Below are 20,382 nucleotides of genomic sequence, written 5' to 3'. Positions count from 1 at the left end.
GATATGACACCGCCTCCGACTCCCATTCATTTAAAAATAAGAAGACAAACGAAACCCCATTTTTGGGTTCTGTATTTGTACCTATGAACCCTTGAAGTCAATGTTTTTTGAGTATTTGATGTATGATGTATATATATTATTTTCTTGAATAAAGGAATAAAAAACACACGAAAAGTTGGCTTCTTGTTGTCATGGTTACGAGTACTGTTTGCAGACTCTTCATTAACGAGTAGCTAACAATGCTAACTGATTTGGTCACATAAGTTATTGTTTTCTTACACACGTGTTTAAGCCATATGATTGTTTTTATTAACCCAATACAAGAACATGTCTGACACCCTTAATGGCGAAGATAAGTTGGGAGCAGTTTTGTTTCAGGTAATGTTGTCTACCTTAGCCTATTAGCTAACGTTAATACTAAGGTCGGTGAACATGTGACTAAAAAATAACAGTTTGGAAGTTATCGTGGGTTTCTCAAGTTAAGAAGATTGCTTTTGAAACACATTCCAGACAATAGCTAAATGTTTCATCAACGTTGTCGTTGCTCTTTCTTTTTAAACCTCCTGATATGTATATAAACTAACAACATGCATGAACAAGCGTCAGGCTACAAGTCAAGTTAACAGTATTTTATCACTGAACTGTATATGTTAACAGGTTCAAGAGGATTTGAGAAAACTCAAATGTAGTCTTGAGAATATCACTACCAATGAGAGGGGAAACACTCTGGACATTCAAGCCTTGGATGATGCCATTGGCAAAACAGAAAGTATAATCAGGGTAAGTATGTTAAATGCAAAATAAGTGCTGATTAACATTATATTAAAACATATCAGACAAAGGGAACAGACAGATAGCTTCTGTGTTCCTTTTATTGTGAATAGAAGCATGCAGAGGACCATCTGAAAGCAGTCACTAAGCAGGTGCTGGTTCTTCCAAGAATTGAAGACTTCGAAAAAAACAAACAGATTCCAAAATGGTAGGTAAAGACAGAAGTGGCGGCACTTTCCTTTACCATGCAATTGTTAATACAAACATTCTTGTATTTATTGATGGGTATTAGAATTATGAAATTGCACAGGAAACCTGCTCTGGACAGTGTCCCAGATGTGCGTCCACAAAGAGAAGACCTTCCCGGGCCTTCACCTGGGGAAAAGGTATATTATTATTATTCCTCATTAATATGTCATAACACATATATATATATATATATATAAATATAACACATGAATACTATTTAGCAGGGCTTTACATACATTTCAGTCTTTGATATTGCTAACTGAAGTTTTAAAACCTTTCCTCTCTCTGTGTTTTTCAGCACAAGTCAGCATTAACCATGCGTTTGCTGTGTAATCCTACTCACCCAAACAACAGAGCCATTTTGCATCAGAAATTTGGGATATCACTACCTGATGTCAACAAGAGGAGTATAAATGCAGTTAGTAATCCTTCATCTACTATAAATGTATATTAATTTAACTTTTCTTGTTATTTTAGTATATCATTGTGATGTCATCTGTAATCCGACTGGGTTTAATTACCACTATGAATTTAAAAATTGTACTTGACTCAGCCTGGGGCCTTTCAGACTCTATGGTATCAAGGTGATAGTTGATTTGTGTTCTCCCATAATTATGTACTGCAATTTGTTGTAAGACAAAGAAGTATTTATAAAAATCATGGAGTGAGTGACAGTTAATTCTACTCTGGCTTTGTAAAGCTGAAAGCCCAGGAGAATTAAGGGTTTTTAATAGTTGCGTGAAATGAAGCTACATCTGGACTTTTGGAGCATATTTTTACAAACAACATCAGAATAATAATTTGCCCTCCATTTATTTGCTTTGTACAATGAGAAATTGATTCCTGTGTCGTGAGTCTTTGTTGATATTAATTGTAACATGCAGCACATGCCTCAGGAAACATTTGATTAGGAAGCATTACAAGAGTTTCTGCTGCAACAAAGATTAATTGAGTATCATTGTTCCTTTCCCTGATGCTTACTCTCTTAAACCCCTGAAAAGACACTTTATGCTGGAGTAAAGAGTGATGGTACATGTCTGTATTAATAGATGCTTCAAGTGCTCGGAGACACCGTGACATAAAGGTCACTTGGTTCAGTGATGACAGCCAGCTCTTGTCACGGCAAATCAATGAATCTTTTCAAAGGTCGACATTAGTTTTAGATATATTTTACACACATCTTTTCCAATATGTTTTTGGTAATCTACACCTGACATGAGGAATAGCAGCCAAGACTGTCATTCTGATATAGGAGAGATGGAAGTGCTGGCTGCAGAAAGCGGAAGGCAGCAGATTGCAGCACATCAGCATTGTTCTAAAGAAACAGGCGCCTGATTGCTGTGCTATGGGCTGCTGGTTTACAGCTGTCTCAGGACAGAAGTGGGTACCTGGTCCAGCATGCCAATAAGACAGCCGTAGCTTCCCCAACTGCTAACCACTGGCTCTCTGCCTGGTGCCTTCTCCTGCAACTCAAGCCAGCTCTTCTTCACCATATTCATGCCAGGAAATGAGCTTTTGCATTTTAGCAATTTTAGAAAAAGGTGCCACCTTTTCCCAAACTCATCCGAAACAGATGTGTGCCTGTGAGGGGAGATGCTCCCAGCACCTGGCTGCTACCTGAGGTCTGTCAGAGAGCTCAGTGGTCTGAAAAGAACAAGAAGAGGACATTCTGGGATATGTCTGGAAGATCAACAGCATAAACGTTGTTTTCTGAGTAATGAGTATGTTTATATTAAACTAGGCCATTAAATTAACTTTTTGTATAAAAACCTTTAAGAATATGTTCCAGGACAGTTTTCATCTTGGCATTGTCAGTTTCAACTCTTAATGAATACAGGAAACATATTGTTTGTTAGCATGTAAGCTATCCCAGGCTTCCCTTTTATAGTTGTTTGCTAGAAAACTAGTTAAATCCTACATCAACAAGCTGGGATGAGTCTGATGGCTGAGTGTTGGTTAGATCCTGTACTAACAACAATGTCGCTTATAGGATGAAACCCCAGCTGCTGAAGAAGGATGTTCAATTCAAACAGGCCAAAACAATGAAATACTGGGAGCTGGAATCATTGCTTGAATGTTATTTGTGTCAGATGTACAGCCTCTGATCATATGTTATTGTTCTGTTAGGGAAAGCATCAGAGAATCACCACTCGCCCTGTGGTGAGTCTTCCTGCTATTGAACCGAAGGGCCGAAATAGCCTGGCAACACCTGAAGAAGACATGGGGACAGGTAAGCAGACATGTCATCGCTTTATCACCAGAACCTCACCTCTGTTTGAGTGTGAGAACTGACACGCACCTCAATTAGCATGCCTGTGAGTTGGTGTATTATAATCAGGCCATATCCTGATATATAGTGGCAAAATGCTCACCATTATTTATATTGTTACATTAAAAACAATTAATGTTCTTTTATTAAGTTGTTTCCAGCATTATTGTGCTATCTTTTTTTTACTCTTACCTGAGTGCAATATTCGAGAGTTTATTTTTTCCTCATGTGCCAGATACAAGTTTTCTTCATGCGTCGATCCAGCCCAAGGCTGCCTCTCTTCACCCCAGAGATGATTCATATTCTTCTAAGAAAGGTCTGTTTTCTTGGGAAATATTGACAATAGTAGAGTCCTGTCACTGTGGCAGTTCAATATTTTGTGAGGCCTTTTATGCAATTATGCCTTTCATCTTCTCTTTTGCTCTCTTGCTAGTTCTGTAATTGTTTTGATAGTCTTTTTTAGGGAAAACCTTTGGTGACTCATTCAACATTGATACAGTTTGCCACTGATAGAGTACAGTGCCCTATCCGTTTGTGACTTTATGTCTAATAGGCTCGAGGTCCAGGGGTCACAAGCAACTAAAATTGGAAACCGAGCCTCGATCCACCTGTAAAGGAAGTGAGTACACACCCTTCTGTACCAAGACACCGCCTCCCTCCACAGCCTCCACAAGTGTAGACCACAAGGGTATGATGCAAGGCACCAACAACCTTATCCCTAAAAGCCCTCAGGTAAAACGTTTTTTTAGTTTTTAGCTTTGAATGGATTTTAAACTAAATCAAAAATATAAAACGTGATCAAAGACAATAATTCAATTGATTTAAAGTGTTGGTTGGTGTCCTCTTCCATGTTTCCCTGTGCTCTGTAGAATTCACCTGTGGATGTCCTAGTAAACATCAGCAAATACCCCTTTACCATTATAAACGGTCAAATCAACCCGATGGCTGCAGATTTCTGTCACTTTAAGCAGAGCTTTAGCTTGTGTTGGAGCAGTGTGATTGATGCTCTGGAGGCCCTGACCAAGCTGCTCAGGGACTTTGCTGTGCCGCTAGCCAAAGTGAGCGGGGAATGTCTGTTGGAGTTTAGCCACAGTTTGGATACCGGTTGGAAAAAGACTCCTCCAGTGATCGGCCTCCTCACGGTGCTTGAAAACTGGGAGGAGGTATCAGATCTGGTCTTACGCCCAGGTCAGCGCTACAAGGGAGAGGGGGGCATGGAGGCGGCTGCCATCCACATCCAGTCCTGCTGGAGGCGCTACCTAGCCCGTACTGCCTACCTGAGCCACTGCAGGAGCAAGTGGGCGGCAGGCATCATCGCTGTCTCATGGCTGCTGCACTCTCAGAGAATCCATGTCAGGGAGGCCCTGCAGGCTCGGCGTTTCAGACAATTGGAGAACCAGCGCAGCAGAGCCCAGGTGATGTTGTCTCCCTCTCTCTTGCATGAGTCAGGCCTTTATTCATGACTTGTGAATTAAAACGCATCTAAATCCAACATGTGGATGTACATGGTTCCACCTGAGACACTATCAATTATTATCCAAATTAAATTATCTACACAATACATTCATTTGTGCTTGTGTGTTTCAAAAATTAAGTAGAAAAGTTTGACAAGTTCATTGTTTTCTCTAAAAATCAAGGGCAAAAAAGATTTTGAAGGTCAATTACATTACATGTAGCTAAATCAATAATGAGGTACTATGTATTATTTAACTAAAAAATGTAAAATTTGTTGTTTTGATATTAGGTTTAAATAATCAAACTATTAAAAGAACATTTTTGTGATTTGAAGGAATCATTGCAGTGCATTAGGTAAAGCCTTTGAGTTGAGTTGGACACACGGAGCTATAGTTTTTAAGGTGGTATTTATAAACTGATTTAATATAATGAAATTAAATGTGTAGAAATCCTTGTTTTTTTCTGGGGAAACTGCCTTGTTTGGCTGAGAGATAAATCACAATTTACAAGTATTATTATTGCTAAAGCAGAACTTTGCAAAGCTCAATAAACACAAATCTGCTTTTATTTATTATTCTTTATGAGAGCGGTATGACAGCACCCTTTGTTTATATTTATAATGTTAATGTTCATGTCTCCCATTCAGTGTAGAAGTCACGTCTGTGCTGTCATATGGGTAGAACATCTTTAAGAGCGCTGACACAACATTAATTAGTGCCTACAAGTTCATTTAGTTTTAACACGACTGTGTGTGTATACATGCACTAAATATATGTTCTCACTCTTTAAACATTCATACCCCGTTAATTAAGAGAGCTAATCTTCCCCTGGCAGTGGCATCATGTACCTTGCTGATTGAATTAATTGTGAGAAGATGTTTCTAAAGTAAACGCTTAATTTAATTAAGGTGGTATTTTATGCTTGGTTTGCTTCTGTTAGCCCAGAGAGAGATTGGCTTGATGTGTTTTAGCTATGCAGTGATGATTTGTGTGTGTGTGTGTGTGTGTGTGTGTGTGTGTGTGTGTGTGTGTGTGTGTGTGTGTGTGTGTGTGTGTGTGTGTGTGTGTGTGTGTGTGTGTGTGTGTGTATGTGTGTATGCGTTCATGCAGTCCCCTCTCTGATCACTCCTTTTCTCCATCCCCAGCATCTGGCAGCCAACTGGAAACACATCCAGTCCTCCAAGAGGACCATTATCCACATCCCTTCATTAGGTAGCTTTCTCTGCCTGCTGCACACACACACACACACACACACACACACACACACACACACACACACACACACACACACACACACACACACACACACACACACACACACACACACACCAACACACCAACACACACATGTGATCTAGCAGCAGACATCCCGTCTCACCAGTCTGCTGCCCCAGTCTGTGGCCTGGTGGAGGCACTCTGTCTCGTTCAAATGACTCTCTGCAGGAAAGCACTCACAGGATGATGACAGTCCCAGTGCCAGGGAACTGAACAATTTAGTTTCAATCGCCATTTAATTTGCAGATTAAGCAAATGAAAAGCCATTATGTTGAATATTTGCAAGCGGCACAAAGGTCTTGTTTTATTGCTCTGCAAAAAAAAACACACACCCAAAAGAGCAAGTCACTGCTGTGTTTTTCCACTAGACACAGAGAGCATGCTATGATCCATTCTTGTTCTAATTTCACCATGGCACTCACATTTAGACTGTAATCAGGCATGTGCATTGTAAATCATTATGCGATTGTCTAAAATTATTAAGCCTAATTACTAGCAGATGGAATGCTTTATTTGCACTTGGGGTGGCTACAGAGAGTGCTGTGTGAGCAAGGATAATTAGAAAGTTGAACCCCATTGTTGTTAATTAGCATGAATCCAATCATTTAATTACCTTGATTCAGTTGAGGATTCTCTCTTAGGCAGAAATCCAGACAGAGGCACCACTGGATATAGCTCAGTGGAGGCTGGACATGTTGCAACAGGACATGACCGACTCTGCCCCTTCTAGTTATAAAGCCAAATTAATAATCAAACTGCACCCAGATGTACACCATCCCAAGTGTAGCCCCACACACATGGACAGTTTTACATAGCTTTTTAATAAAGCAAGTTAGAGCTGATATGAATCCCTCTGAAAGTCTTACCTTTGTGACCTTGTGCTGACAGGATACTCTCAGCGCCAGCGAAGACATTTGAGGAAAATTGACATCCTGCAGAACGTCCAAACAGGCAGACTGTGTGATGTTAGAGGTAGGTGTTCACCTCCTCACCAACACAATACACTTTAACTTTATCCGTCTGCTTCTCTGCAAACATCTTGTTTCCTCTTTTGGATACTTTAAGATGAAAATGTTGAGGTGATCTACGTCTGTCCGAGACATTTGGGGGATGATATTCTGCACTACTACGCCAGCCTCCTGAAACTGGATGAAGCAACAGTCGAGGAAGATACCGGCACCGCTCAGGCCTCATCCTTCTCCATCAGTCGCTTCATCATCCTCACACCTGAGGCTGTGGATTATTTCCCGGTAAGTCAAAAATGAACTTAAAAGATAAAAAACCTCCCAATGCATTTTGTTTTTCATTACAATCTCAAAATGTACTGTAAGAAATTGATAATATTGTACTGTGAAGATTCTACAAGTATCTGTAGTTTTTGATTTCACCTCTAGAGGGTACTAGAGGAGATTGTTTTGCACTCAGTGTGTTAAATATTCTTTTTAAGTCCCTTTTACATATTTTAAAATACACGTAAACAATAAACATGTGTGTTATATTGAAGTAAACACACTAGAACTATATAAGGTTATACTTTATTAAAACGAATATAATGGTTTTCAGCTGGTTAACAGTTTAATTTCATATTAACTGTTTATTCTGAATGCTTTATTCTTAAAAAATCTGAATTTGATTACCTCAATACAATTAAATAAAGGTGTTGTTATATTGTTTTTTTTTACATACAAGCACTTCATCCATGTTTTTATATCCTTTTGCACAGATTGAATGTGCGACAACACGGTCCTCTTCATTCCTTTCTATTGATTTTCCTGCTGTTTTGTTGTTAGACTGTGCCAGACGTGTTGCTCAGATGAATCACTGCTACCCATGGCTGGCAGCGCATTCTGCCAGTGACAGAAGGGATAATTCCATGTGGATCAAATAAATACAGATGTGAAGTAATTAGTTATATTCCCAAGGAGCTCATTGCTAGCACACATTAAAGACGTGAAGGATAGGGGAGGCCTCCCACAGGCAGCTTTTATCAATTCAACCTGCTGGAATACAGGAGAGGTTAAACCCCTGCTGGCTATTACAATAATAGATCTGTTGTGTGTACACAGTGATAAATCAGGTCAAGAAACAACCCTTGAAAGACACTTTTTTACGCTCTTCTCTTCTAGACCCACAACATGTGCTTGTCCACGCTGCTAAAGTACAGTCCGCGCACTCTGAAGCGCATCAGGAACCTGATCCAGGGGAAGCAGGCCTATATTGTGGGCAGGAGTGGCCCATGTTGATGACCTGGCAGTGGCTGATGAGCTAGGAGTGCCAATCCTGGCTCCAGAACCGGCTATTTCACAGCTCTACAGCACCAAGTCCGGAGGGAAGACGATTTTCACAGTGGCAGAGGTTGATGTACCCCCTGGTCAAGGAGACATCTACTCGCTAAACCAGGTCAGAGGTCAAAAATGCATACAAGACTCCAGACAGCATGAGTTTCTATATTAGTGCCAGATAACACCAAACACATTTTTTAATTTTACATTTTCATATTATTAATGTCTTATTCACTTGCCACTCTTTTGTTACAGCTTCATGAAACGCTTGCTCGGCTCATGACTCAGAACATTGATGTGCAGCGCTGGCTCTTCAAGATGGACTCCGAGCACGGCAGCCGTGGCACAGCGTCCTGTGACGTATGCCATCTCAGCTGCTATAAGGGGGCCCTTCAGGAAAGCCATCGCTATGGTCCTGAGCTCTGGCGCACAGAGAGGATTCAGGTAAAGACACTGAGGATTTAGGAATTGCCCCCATGTCACAAACTATAGAACCATGTCTTCAAGGACACTTTTACACACTTACTTTTATGCAGTGTTTTATTATTTTTGCTAAAATGTTGGTTTGTGTTTTTATTTTTTTCATTTATTTCCCTTATTACTTCAAACTAAATTGAAGATTTTAAGTCTTTACTATTATGTCTGGTTTTAATAGCACTCTCAAAAGCACTGGTTTTAGAAAAAGTACAATAAAAATAAAGTTTATTGCTATTATTATTACGCTCATAGCAGAGAGGGATTCGCCCTTTACAGCTAACATGGTATCAACTAGATACTCAACAGATAACATTATAGTAACAGTAAGATATTAAAGTGGAGATTGTGCTACTTATTGAGATGAGACAGCTCAGAGACAGGTTGGTTTCACTTCTGGTATCAGATGAACAAAAGCATAGGTCACAGCGGGGTCACAGAGATGCCATCATTTAGGAGTCTTAACGTCGCAGTCACAATGCTGGTCCCTGTAGTACAGTATTTTGAGCATCGTCCCCAGAGCCACAGAACATTGAATCAATAGATAAAATATCTGTTAATACACACTGCCGTTATCCATTCTCTGAGCCACACACATCAGTGTCGGTGTGTGTTGGGGGAAACAGGAGCCGGTCCAATGGCAGTAAAGCTCTAACTCACCAGCCAGTGACAATATAATCGTAGTACACACATTCTGTCCAACAGAGCATTTCTGTCTGTGTTTGTATTTGTATAAAGTATTAGTGGATTCATTTCACACAGATTCACACTGATTTAACTCGTATTGCAAATTCATGAAAGTAGTTTGAAGTACAAATTGCACTAAACATTTAAATCCATAATTGCATCTGATGTTGCAAGCATTACAACATTGAGATGTTTGTCTCTGTCTGTCCAAAACACTCATTGGATGAGTCTGATCCATTTGAGTACAAAAACCATGTGTAGTGTTCAAAGTAAGACATTGTCATTATTTCAGACAATATCAACATTTCCTTTTACCTCAAAAGAGAAAAGTACAGATTTAATTTGTGACAATTCAAAATAAATAAACTGAATCATTGGTGAACCATTAATTTAGTACGGATGCAATCTGCACACGGCTTCTGAGCCCCTGGCTCTTATTTCTCATATGCTTACAAAGTAGCCTTTGATTTTCTGTCATGTGTTAATTACCGTGTTTTGCCATTTAACTGGGAGCTTTGTGTAAACTAATTACAGGCTAATGATTGTGGGCTTGGAGCACAACGATTTTACTTTTTATTCCATCCGAAAGAACAGCAGTCATCTCAAGCGTCTTCCGGCTCACTCTGTTTTGTTCCTATTAGCTCCTTCTCTGATTCATAGTGCGTGTGCGGAGCGGGGCTGTAATTGTCGCTGCATTGGTGCTGTTAATTATGGCAGAGAGTGGCTGAGCTACAGCCAAGGTCCATAATGGTGGCTGAGGCAGCTCAGGAAAGTAAATGGGGTTTGTTTCACCAGCTGGGGTCCCATGGAGAGGGAAGAGTGCCGAGGCCCCCAGTGTAGGCCCACTGCCTCGGGGCTTCTGGGCCATATGGACACAACACTTTAACTGGCCTTTATTTTACACCTTGCTCTTTTAATCAAAGCAAAGCCCACATCCTGTGCTCCTCATTGCATGATTTTTTTTCATGACATTGTTTTCCCATAAAATATATTTGCCCCTTAAATGTGTAACCTTGTCCTTCTGCTGTTGTACGTGTGTCTATCGAAGAAAGCACTTTGGCTCTATAAGCTGAAAGATAACAGAACAATGTTGTTGATTAGATAGAAACATATGAATATTTGATGTCTCTATCGCTATACGCTCCTCACAGCAGGAACTGTAGATGGATGTTGGCGGTATATTTTGAGATATAACACTCATTAACGTAGCACTTTGCAGAAAAGAGACCTAATTGCAACCGCAATGACAGCTATTGAATAGGATAGATACTGAATATTTGCAAGCGTTTAGGCAATGGATGTCTGAAGCTATGTTTATGAAAATAGTGTACATTTAATGAATTATTTATCAACAGAAATGGTCAAATAAAGCCTTTTAAAAATTCATTCATAATTACCAAAAATGAGACCAAGATCATTGTTTACCAAAATCATAAAATAATAAATGATGCTCGGAGTGTATGCACATATCTAATAACCTTTACTCACCATAAAATAGAGACGGGATCCAAATTATACTTGGCCTTAGTCTACACAGACTGTGTGCATATTTTTGTAATTATTGCTTGTTCTAAGGGGCTCAGCATGAAGAAGAATACCATGTGGTCCTTCAGAATAATACCAACAACCAATTCTGGCTCTGTAAAAGAAAGCCTTAAAGGCTACAGCAGGAAGTAGGAGGGTTTGCGTCCACACTGTAGGAGCTTCCACTGAGGTTTAGGAGATGTTTGTTTCTCTGAATATTGTGAGGCCCACAGCCTCCAGCACAATGTTCCAGCCTGCAGAAAGCCCCCAGGCCTCTTTCAGCATTTACACAGAGAGAGGTTAAAGACATGTAGATCTGCACCCATGCAATGCCTGAAGGGGCCCACACACACACTTAAGTGCTCACACAGCTTGCATAAGGATCATTAGGCACAAGAGGGTAAAAATTACACCTAATAGCGTCAACAGATGGAGTATTTCTTTTTGTCACGCTGTGTACAAACAGATCTTGAGCAACACCTTATTTAGGTTAAGTTTGTCAACGAAATGGGTCATTTGATAATCACTACCACTGTAGATGTACCGGGACATTTTGTACAGATGTTTAGTGTCTAAATAGTGTGCAGTCTGCAAGTGCATGGAGGAGTTTAAATATATAATCACCTACCTTAACATCATTAACCTGAATTAACCTGAATAAGAGGCTAAGAGTGCTTTTTGTGCAAGCAGAGGAAATGTTGCTGCCATTGCACTACGATGTTAAACTCAACCAGGGATGAGGGGAAGGTGGTAATAAAAATAATGCACATAAAATGAGTCATAGCCTTTATATTGAAATCAAAGCTTTGGTGGGACAGTGCTAGAGAAAATGAATATTCATAAAGAATGTATTACTAATCATATTATATTTCTTTATTCCAGAGACTTTCTGTCGCTTTGCAGTAGTTTTAACATGTAGTACAGAGAGAAAGCGGCAATCAAGAGGCAGCGCTACATCTATTTTATTTATGACCAGATTGCTTGTCTTTATGTGGACACCAAGCAAAGCCTGAATCCTATCACAGGGTACTGTACGCAGTTTAAGTCCAAATAATTTATTGCAAAATACCTCTCTTTCTTTTCCCCCTCTGTCCTGCTGTTTCTGTGAACTGCATTGGCAAAGTCCTGGGGTGAGCTTGCTCTTCCGTTGAAAATGACAACCGTTCCCTTACACTTTTGCCGCACCATTGTGTGCTTTATGGTTTGTATAGGGGGAATCACTGTGTAGCATTTGACCTCGCCTCTTACAGTACTTGAATATGATGATGGCTGTTACATGACTGGAATATCAACAGCATAATCTCCAGCCCTGTCTCCAGTGAAGCCAGACAACATACACTCAAAACAAAGTAACGCTCCAGATAGAACGAGGGAAGAACAAAGACATTATTCCCATTCAGAATTTAGTCATCTCTCAGACCGGCTTCACGTATTTTATTGTGTATGACTAAATTATATACACAGGCATTGTCACATACAGAATCCTGTATTTAAAATAAGACTCAGCACTTGGACACTTCATACAGTTAACATCAATCTTCATAGTTTTATAATAGAATATACTGTTGATGATATAAAATGATAGTTTAAGGTTAAGTGGTGTGGTTGTTGTAACTTTTACTCTAAACCTTGAGTTGCCAAACTGTTTAGCGGACATCCAAAACAAAAGTAAGAAATGAATGGCATAATTAAGTGGCGAAACCATTAGGGCATTTCCTAGTTACAGAAACAAGAGTAATATCGACCCCCGTGCAGCCCTGATTGATCCCCAGATAGATGAGGTTAGCTTAGGCATTCATCAGCTGCCCAGCGGAGAGAGTTGTTATTGAGGGCAGGTGTTGTCTCTGTGGCTGTGAGTTAAAGCCATTAGACTCCGGAGGCCTTCTGATAATAGGCTGTCACTCACAGGTAGACCTTCCCGCGGTATCCATCAGACACTCTCACAGAAATCAGAGCAGCCACCAAAGGTCTCGGGGATAACAAGCAGTCACTGGAGTCATCCGGATAACACAAGGGCATTCCCAATAATGTGCTCGACACCGAGAGAGTTTGATAATGAGACAAATAAAGTATCCAGGACTTGTTATTGGCTTGTGTTTTGAATAGCAAACATACATAATGTCCTCTGATCTGTCCCCGAAGTATGTATGCACCCTAACTTTCTTCCTGCAGGAGTCTGTGCTGCCTCGATATTTAGATGAAATCCCAGAGTGGCTCGCCCGTTACGCCCAGCCTGCTAAAACCTCCCGCTATTCCACCTGGGCCTGCTTCCTGGAGACCTTCCTCAGGCAAGGTCAGATACCTATTGTAAGGCACAGAATGCTTTTTACCTGCAAATACAACAATTTCGAATATGTTAATAGTCATTTTCGATGTCCTTCCTAGTTCCCAGATGTTACCCATGTGACCTGACAAGTTTAATAATGTTCATGCTGCTCCTGTCGGTTGTTAAACAGCTGCCAGGAGACTTTCAGGTGTTGAATAATTTGTAACTTTTTATTGTCTGTACTGAAGCCTCTGCTGTTGCTGTGTGTTCAGGCGGTGTGGTGGAGGCCTACCCCCCCTCAGACAGTGTCACCTGTCTGACGGTAGATCTGCTGCTGGAGCCCAGTGGTGAGGTCACCATGCTGTCCTGCGGAGACCAGCTTCACGGCTCCTGTCAGCTGGAAGCTATAGGCTCCACTGTCCCTCAGACTTCTGTACAGCCGGAGACCTTGCAATCCATCTGCATGCGTGTGGGCCAGGCCTGTCTACAGCGCCTCATCGTAGGGTATGTCTCCGTGGACCTGGCTACCTTTCTGAACTGCAACACCATGGAGCAAAAGGTGAGACGCAGGCCTTCGCTCATGCTACCACAGTAAATATGGTCTGGGCTGTTGCGACATATGGTGTCAACGCTCTCTCTTTCACCACATTGGTGAGAGAGGGATCAATTTTTAGGCAGGATCAGGGATCCATTTGAGCAGATAGGTGTCTCTCTACTGCTCCCCTGAGATTTGGAAAACAGACAAGGCAAACAGTGGGCGCAGGGACCAAATGTGTCACAAGGCCATCTAATAAACTGTCAGGTCTTATCGTGTCGATACACTGATTCTACCATTTAAGACTTGCCCTTTAACCTCACAGTGCCGAGAAATTCAGGCACCTATCTTTCAGACAATAGGTCATTCTAAAGTGATTTGGCAGCTTCACAGGGATGCCCTGTCAGTGTTTAACCCCTCGCTGCTTACCTGCAGCGCTCTGCTGAGATGTGTGTTGTTATTAAAGTGAGGCTCCAGCGAAGCCTCGTCTCATTTGTCAGGATTAAGTTTTGTTGAAACGTACCTGATTTATGGTATTGGAAATGGGCTGGTTTATGATGGTTTAACCTCTGCTCCTAACATGTGGCTACATTGACTTCTTATTGATCCAGAGCTGTAAAATGGAATGCTTTGTTTATAATATGGTCTATAAAATAGCAAACCTGCAAAACGGTGGAGAAAGCACTAGAGCTACTTAACAGTTTTTTCAAAAGGGAATAAAAAAAGACACTGACTCTTTTATATATATTTTTTTCTTTGATAAAAATACATTCCTCTTATTCAGGACATTAAAAAAAATATCTTCATGTTTTTTCTCTTCACTGTTAGAATTCTTAATGTGTTCTCATATTAAAAAATGATTTGAAGATGAAGCTATTTAGGGCCTGCTTGCCACTAGAGGGTAGTCTCTTATGGATCAGATGGAAAAAATACAGTGTGAGCAAAGCCGTTTTCAGACAATGGTTTTTTAATCTTAAAAATGTAAAAGTATATATTTAAATGCAATCATTTGTACTTATGTTTATGAGTGTCAGAAGTGTTTATATGGATTAGGGATTTTATCACACTGTATTCATTTCAACGTAAGAATAAACATATTACTCACCCTATTACGAGGGGGGGATAAATATATCTAACCATATCTTTCAAAATGTCATCAAGTCACTATATTCCAATTTTAGTTTCACTCAAATGAAGCTGATTTTTTTAACATGATATAATGACAGCATTCAAATTCATTTTCAGTTTCAACGTTGACCCAAAATTGAATGGGATTCACTGACAGCATAATTAAGAGCAGCCTATGAACAGCATGTGCTTCAGTAGAGCAGGAACATTGAAGGCAGATTCTTAACCATCTCCCCACACACAGACAGAGGAGAGCCACATGGGCAAACCTGTCTGGATTTAAACATCAATTTAGATTCAGACCTGTTGCTAAAAGCTGCCTTCTTTATTTGATGGGAAGAAGTGGGTCACATATGTTTGCCCTTGCAGTCTCTCCTCACATTGTGGAGCGGTGGGGCCCCAGCTGCAGCATCAGGGTTTTTAATGAAAATGCAAGGCAATAGAAAACAGGTACAATCCAGGCTTACATTTCGCACGGCTTTGTTAAGAGCAACAATGAGACATCGGAGTATGATTTTTAGTGAGTTGAGTGAATGGTGCGGTGGAGTGTGTCTGTCACTCAGGCCCAGGTATCAACCTGATGCTTAGAGACCTGCACTGTCCACCGTTCCTGACAGTGAAGGGGAGTGTTAGACATACAGCTTTGCTAAACATGAATGTTTGCAGTTGTTTTTTATAACACCTTCTGCATGTACTGTTTAATCTCTGGATTTTTGGGGCTTGAATGCAATTTTTAGGTTAGCCAAATGCTAAAATGATAACAGCGCCTCACAAATCATAAGCAACGGCTTCGTTACTCAACAACATTATAGTTCATTACATAAATGATTATGACATTAATATTTGATTACATAATTTTGGCTATACCTTAGTATGATTTATTAGTAAGTAGTATTTTCATGTATGACACAGTTTTGAAAATGAACACATTTATTATTTATTATCGACTCACTTATTGAAGGATCATTTCCTTATTTTTCAAACAAAAATACCCAAAGAATTCTGATTTTAACTTCTGAAATGTGAAGATTTGCAGATTTTGTTTGTTTTATGTCATTTAAAACTACAGATCCACCTCGGAAATGGGCGTGGAATCATTTACTATTTTCTGACAGATTATTTGATAGAAAATGTTTCAATTTCAGCTATACACTATGACCTTTGTTTCACAGTGTATTTGAATAGAAAAATCCGGCTTATAAGAGAATTACTGTAAATGGTCCGATATCCTTGTGTTAGTGGAGATATAGTGCTCAGTTTACAGAGACTGCGGGGTTCAGACAGGCAGCGATTTGCATTCAGTGGCAGGAGCGTTTACTTTGACAAATAGGAACAGCAAAAGGAGGCAGCGGACTGCCACTTAGTTATTAACAACTCCTTCACCAGTGATTTATTTGCCACTTTTGAAGAGAGGGCATAGCTATTAGGTTATTATTGGGAAAATTAGCCCTGTTTAAGCGGAAGGCTACGACCATACCTGACCCCTTAATATACTTATAATGATGCCATTTACTATACATATCTGAACTTAGCTTTTCATCAAACCTGTGCCAAACTAACTAGCCCAAGGCAAGCTGAACACAAAACGCAGCAAAGGATTTACTTTGTGCACGTGTCATTCCACAACTGAATTACCCAAATCTGTGGAGCACACGCCATTAACCGTATTTTCCTTTCCCCGGCCTCTCAACGCACAAGGATTAAAAGGTACTGACCCCAACTCTTTCTAAGGATTTATGGGTGAAATACTTTGATGGTCCATTTTTGTGATTAAATTGGAATTTATGTTTATAGTGTGTGTTTTCCTCTGCTGTGACACATGGTTCACGATGTCTTGTGTGCAGGTGTGGGCTATTGATCTGGACCTCACATACAGTGACCAGCTGGCCATGACCCAGATGCTTCTGATGGTGACTGGAGGAACGCTGAATTTCCGCACAGGCTGCTTAGAAGTGCCAATGCCAAACAGAGAGAAATGCTGCGAACTCCAGACTGCAGCCAAAGTTCCGTTTTATATTTGCTTAGATTACAGTTAAAATATTTGTAATTTTCTTAAAAACAAGGTCGATTTTAAATGCTATATTTGAAGTTGTATTTTTTCTACAGTGGCTCATTTTGTTGTTAATTGTAGTCCTCTAAAAGAAACCATCTCTAAAGCAAGCAGAGACTTTAGAGGATATTATTATACGACTAGAGTAATCACAAAGATAGATCAATGTTTTGCTCCTCATTTTGTTAAATACAACTAAATACTGTAATTACGCACTGAGCTCAATTGGTGTTTAGGTGCTGAATTCATTATCATTTTGATAGATGAGCCTAAATAATCAACACATTAATAATTCATACCATTTTCATTATGCATGTGTATGCATGCTTGAACACCTCATCAACCTGGTGCCGGGCCTTAAACAATAGACTTCTTTTATTAGCAGTATGCCTCAGTTTACGCTTGTTAATCTGCGACTTGTATTATTTTATCAACCGTTCGTTTAGTGGGTGGCCTGGTGCTTTGGTGCAGCAGTTGAGCCACAGCAGTGGTTAATGGCTTTAGCAGTGGCCATCATTACGGCCCTGCATATTACAAACACAATTAAATCCCTGTTGGACACTTTTATTGTTTGTGTGAGGGTCTTGTGTTTGACAATCGCTAACACACACCCAGCCCAGCAAGTTATGGGCGATCTCCTCGGCTCACAGGGGCTTACGCCTGCTCTTTTGTCTCCCAAAGGTGCCTGAGAACCAGGAACATTTTTATCCTCTTGAGCCTTGCCACTTTTAAGTAATCAACCTCTCTAGTGTTACTTATGACATCGCATGCTCAGAACCCTTCTATCATAGTGATGTGTATTGTGTGTGGTGAGTAGTCCTTTTGTCCAATAGCCAGTGCTTTTGTTTCAAACAGAATGCGTACATTTGCAGTCCTAAAACTGTGGTTTCTTTGATTGGCATCGTACAATTAAGCTCATCTTGTACTTGGCATGTATTCTAAACATTAATTGTTCCTCCCTGCAGTTAATTAAGAAAGGCCCAACAGTTTACCACATGTGCCCCACACTCATCATGTTTACTAATCACACACACTCCCCAAACTCAACAGTGACCCTAAGGACATGTGTATGGGGTTCAGCCATCGCTACTTCGCTCATGTTACACACATCACCATTTACACTTTAAATCGAAATATCATAAAAGTATTGTCTCATTTTAGACTCATGCTAACCATTATTTTCTATATCCTTTCTCGTTTCTTGCTTTTCTTTTTTTACAGCCTCCTGTGGTTCATCGTTATGCAGTTATTGGGAGCCACTTGTTTCACTCCAACCTTTCCATGTTATACCATAATGTGTTCCTTATGGTGTGCAAGGCTCATGGTATAGGATTTAACACGAAGGTATAATCCCCAAATGTATCTGTTTGCCTTTATATTATCCTTATTCTTGTTTCATTCAGCAGCATAGCGTAAGATGGCTTTAAAGTGGATCTCGGCAGACTTTATAAATCCACTTCTCATCTGCTCTAGAGGTTAGCAGGTTAAGGCTACATTAACTGTAACTAAATAACACACCCAAATCTTTGATCCATCTGCAATCCCGTTGCATTGTGGGAAATGCACAGGCCAGGTTGTGGCAAGGAAGCAGAATGTATAAAATAAAAAAGATGGAATGAAATTGATTACGATTTTTAATTGAACATTGAGTCTGACAGTGGTATAAGAGATTAATGCTGAATCTTTTTTTTACGGTTGATGGAGCTCTTTTTTGACTGTCTGTTTTTGGCTCTTAAATTTCAGAGGAAGCAAGGCACCATTTTTGCTGTTTATGACGGCAGTGAGAGATGCAGGATGGGAATGATGTGAGTATCTGTTTGCATCAAATGCATATACATTATTACAGTATTCATGACATTCAGGGTAAAAAAGCACTCGGAAGAATTTTAAACACATTAGGGTTTGTTTCACCTCTCTGTTTAACAGACAAGCAATAAACAGTAGAGGATTATGTGGATAAAAGACCTCTACAGACCGTGAGAAAAGACAATTCGTTTAGAGGATTAACATGCCACCTCTGGCTTTGTAAATGTTGTTACAAAGTCTAGAAGTTGTTAGGCAGAGGGTTATTTAACATATTTATCACTCAAATCCTTTAGCCTGCGCAGTGCTGTAACGGTTAAATCAAGCTGTGCTCATCCCCCCGAAGACTGAAGATATTGTCTGCTGAAAGTTTCATTTTCCAGCAGCATCACATGAGCAAGGTGATTGTTTCTTAGCAGGCAGCATGGGGGACATTAGTAAACTCGTTTGTTTGGGGTGTCGTTAACAGAGCCGTCTCAGAGGATCTCCAGGGAGCTCTGGTGACCTTTGCTCGGAATCTGTCAGTCATTCATCAGGAGATATCGCCCTCTAAGATGCAAGGAGAAACCAATTTTAAGGTAACTTGTTAATGACTTAACGATCCCTCCTCATCTACATCATGAAACTTTCATCTTGAAGTCAAGCTCTCATCAGCTGGATGGCAGTAATTTAACTTCTTTTGTTTTTTGTTTTTTTTTGGAGGATCTGATCAAGGAAATACAAGACGTACTGCAGATGACTGTTCAGAACAAGATGCGAGCAGTGGATGATAAACCTGCTTCTTAAAAAGCTGTTTCACCAATATACTAACATTACTCTTACCAAGTTAAGTCATATTTTCTTTGCCAGCTTTATTGTGTTATTGTACTTTGAATACATGATTCACTGAAGATGGAGATTATTGTTGATAAAACTGATTGCTAAATAAATTCCTGAAACATTTTCAGAATTTATCATGAACCTTTATAATATTTTATAATTCAGCTTTATCATCTGTTTAAACTCCCTTAATATAATTCAATATCGGAAATGGAGTATGGTGGAAGTGTGTCTCATTGATTAATTTAAGTACAATCACACAATTTGCTCCATAGCTACTAAAAATATCTTTATATTCTGTAGTTGGGTTTCAAGAGTTTGAACATCATCATCTTCAAACCAATGTACATATTTTAATCAGAACATTTACAATATGTTGTATGCACATTGGCTTGCAGACTGTTAAATGTTTTTTGGAAATATTTCAGGAAAGGCTTCAGTGTATTTGAGTGGAGTTTGTACTTAAATGAGAACATTGTTCATCTGGTAAGGCACCAACAAATCTTTCATTGCTACTGGGATCAGTTATAACAGTTGCAAAGGTTTATTTGAATGAATAGTAATGATAGCAAGCAAATGCTTATCTGCATATATCTTAACATAAAAAGAAGACGAAAAACTAATCAGAATGTGTAAAAGAAGACTGTTGTTAGTAATAGTATGTCATTCATTAAGCTTACTACACACACTTGTGTATCATGTCTAATAAAAATAAACCATTGAAGCTAATTCGTTTTTTATATATACCTTTGTTGTTGCATAGAATGGTGTGAGTATAGTGCTAGCTGAACGGTCA

The 20,382-nt window shown here is 39.7% G+C and overlaps 1 protein-coding gene across 1 annotated transcript; it reads left to right on the top strand.

The window, feature by feature from the left end:
- Positions 1-217: 217 nt before the first annotated feature.
- Positions 218-20,265, top strand: iqch (IQ motif containing H). Its single transcript, XM_063910978.1, is given in 22 exon segments — positions 218-378; positions 658-780; positions 885-979; positions 1,082-1,157; positions 1,319-1,438; positions 3,148-3,250; positions 3,525-3,605; positions 3,843-4,021; positions 4,159-4,704; positions 5,889-5,955; positions 6,907-6,990; positions 7,084-7,268; positions 8,145-8,243; positions 8,245-8,418; positions 8,556-8,744; positions 13,158-13,278; positions 13,524-13,810; positions 16,759-16,917; positions 18,186-18,308; positions 18,708-18,769; positions 19,237-19,345; positions 19,470-20,265. Coding segments are annotated over 22 exon segments (3,117 nt in total). The 5' UTR covers positions 218-327; the 3' UTR covers positions 19,554-20,265.
- Positions 20,266-20,382: the final 117 nt, after the last annotated feature.

This window comes from Eleginops maclovinus, chromosome 2 (assembly GCF_036324505.1).
Source record: "Eleginops maclovinus isolate JMC-PN-2008 ecotype Puerto Natales chromosome 2, JC_Emac_rtc_rv5, whole genome shotgun sequence".
Classification (NCBI taxonomy): Eukaryota; Metazoa; Chordata; class Actinopteri; order Perciformes; family Eleginopidae; genus Eleginops; species Eleginops maclovinus.
Note: the sequence above shows the minus strand (reverse complement) of the source record. Positions and strands in the feature narration are given on the sequence as shown.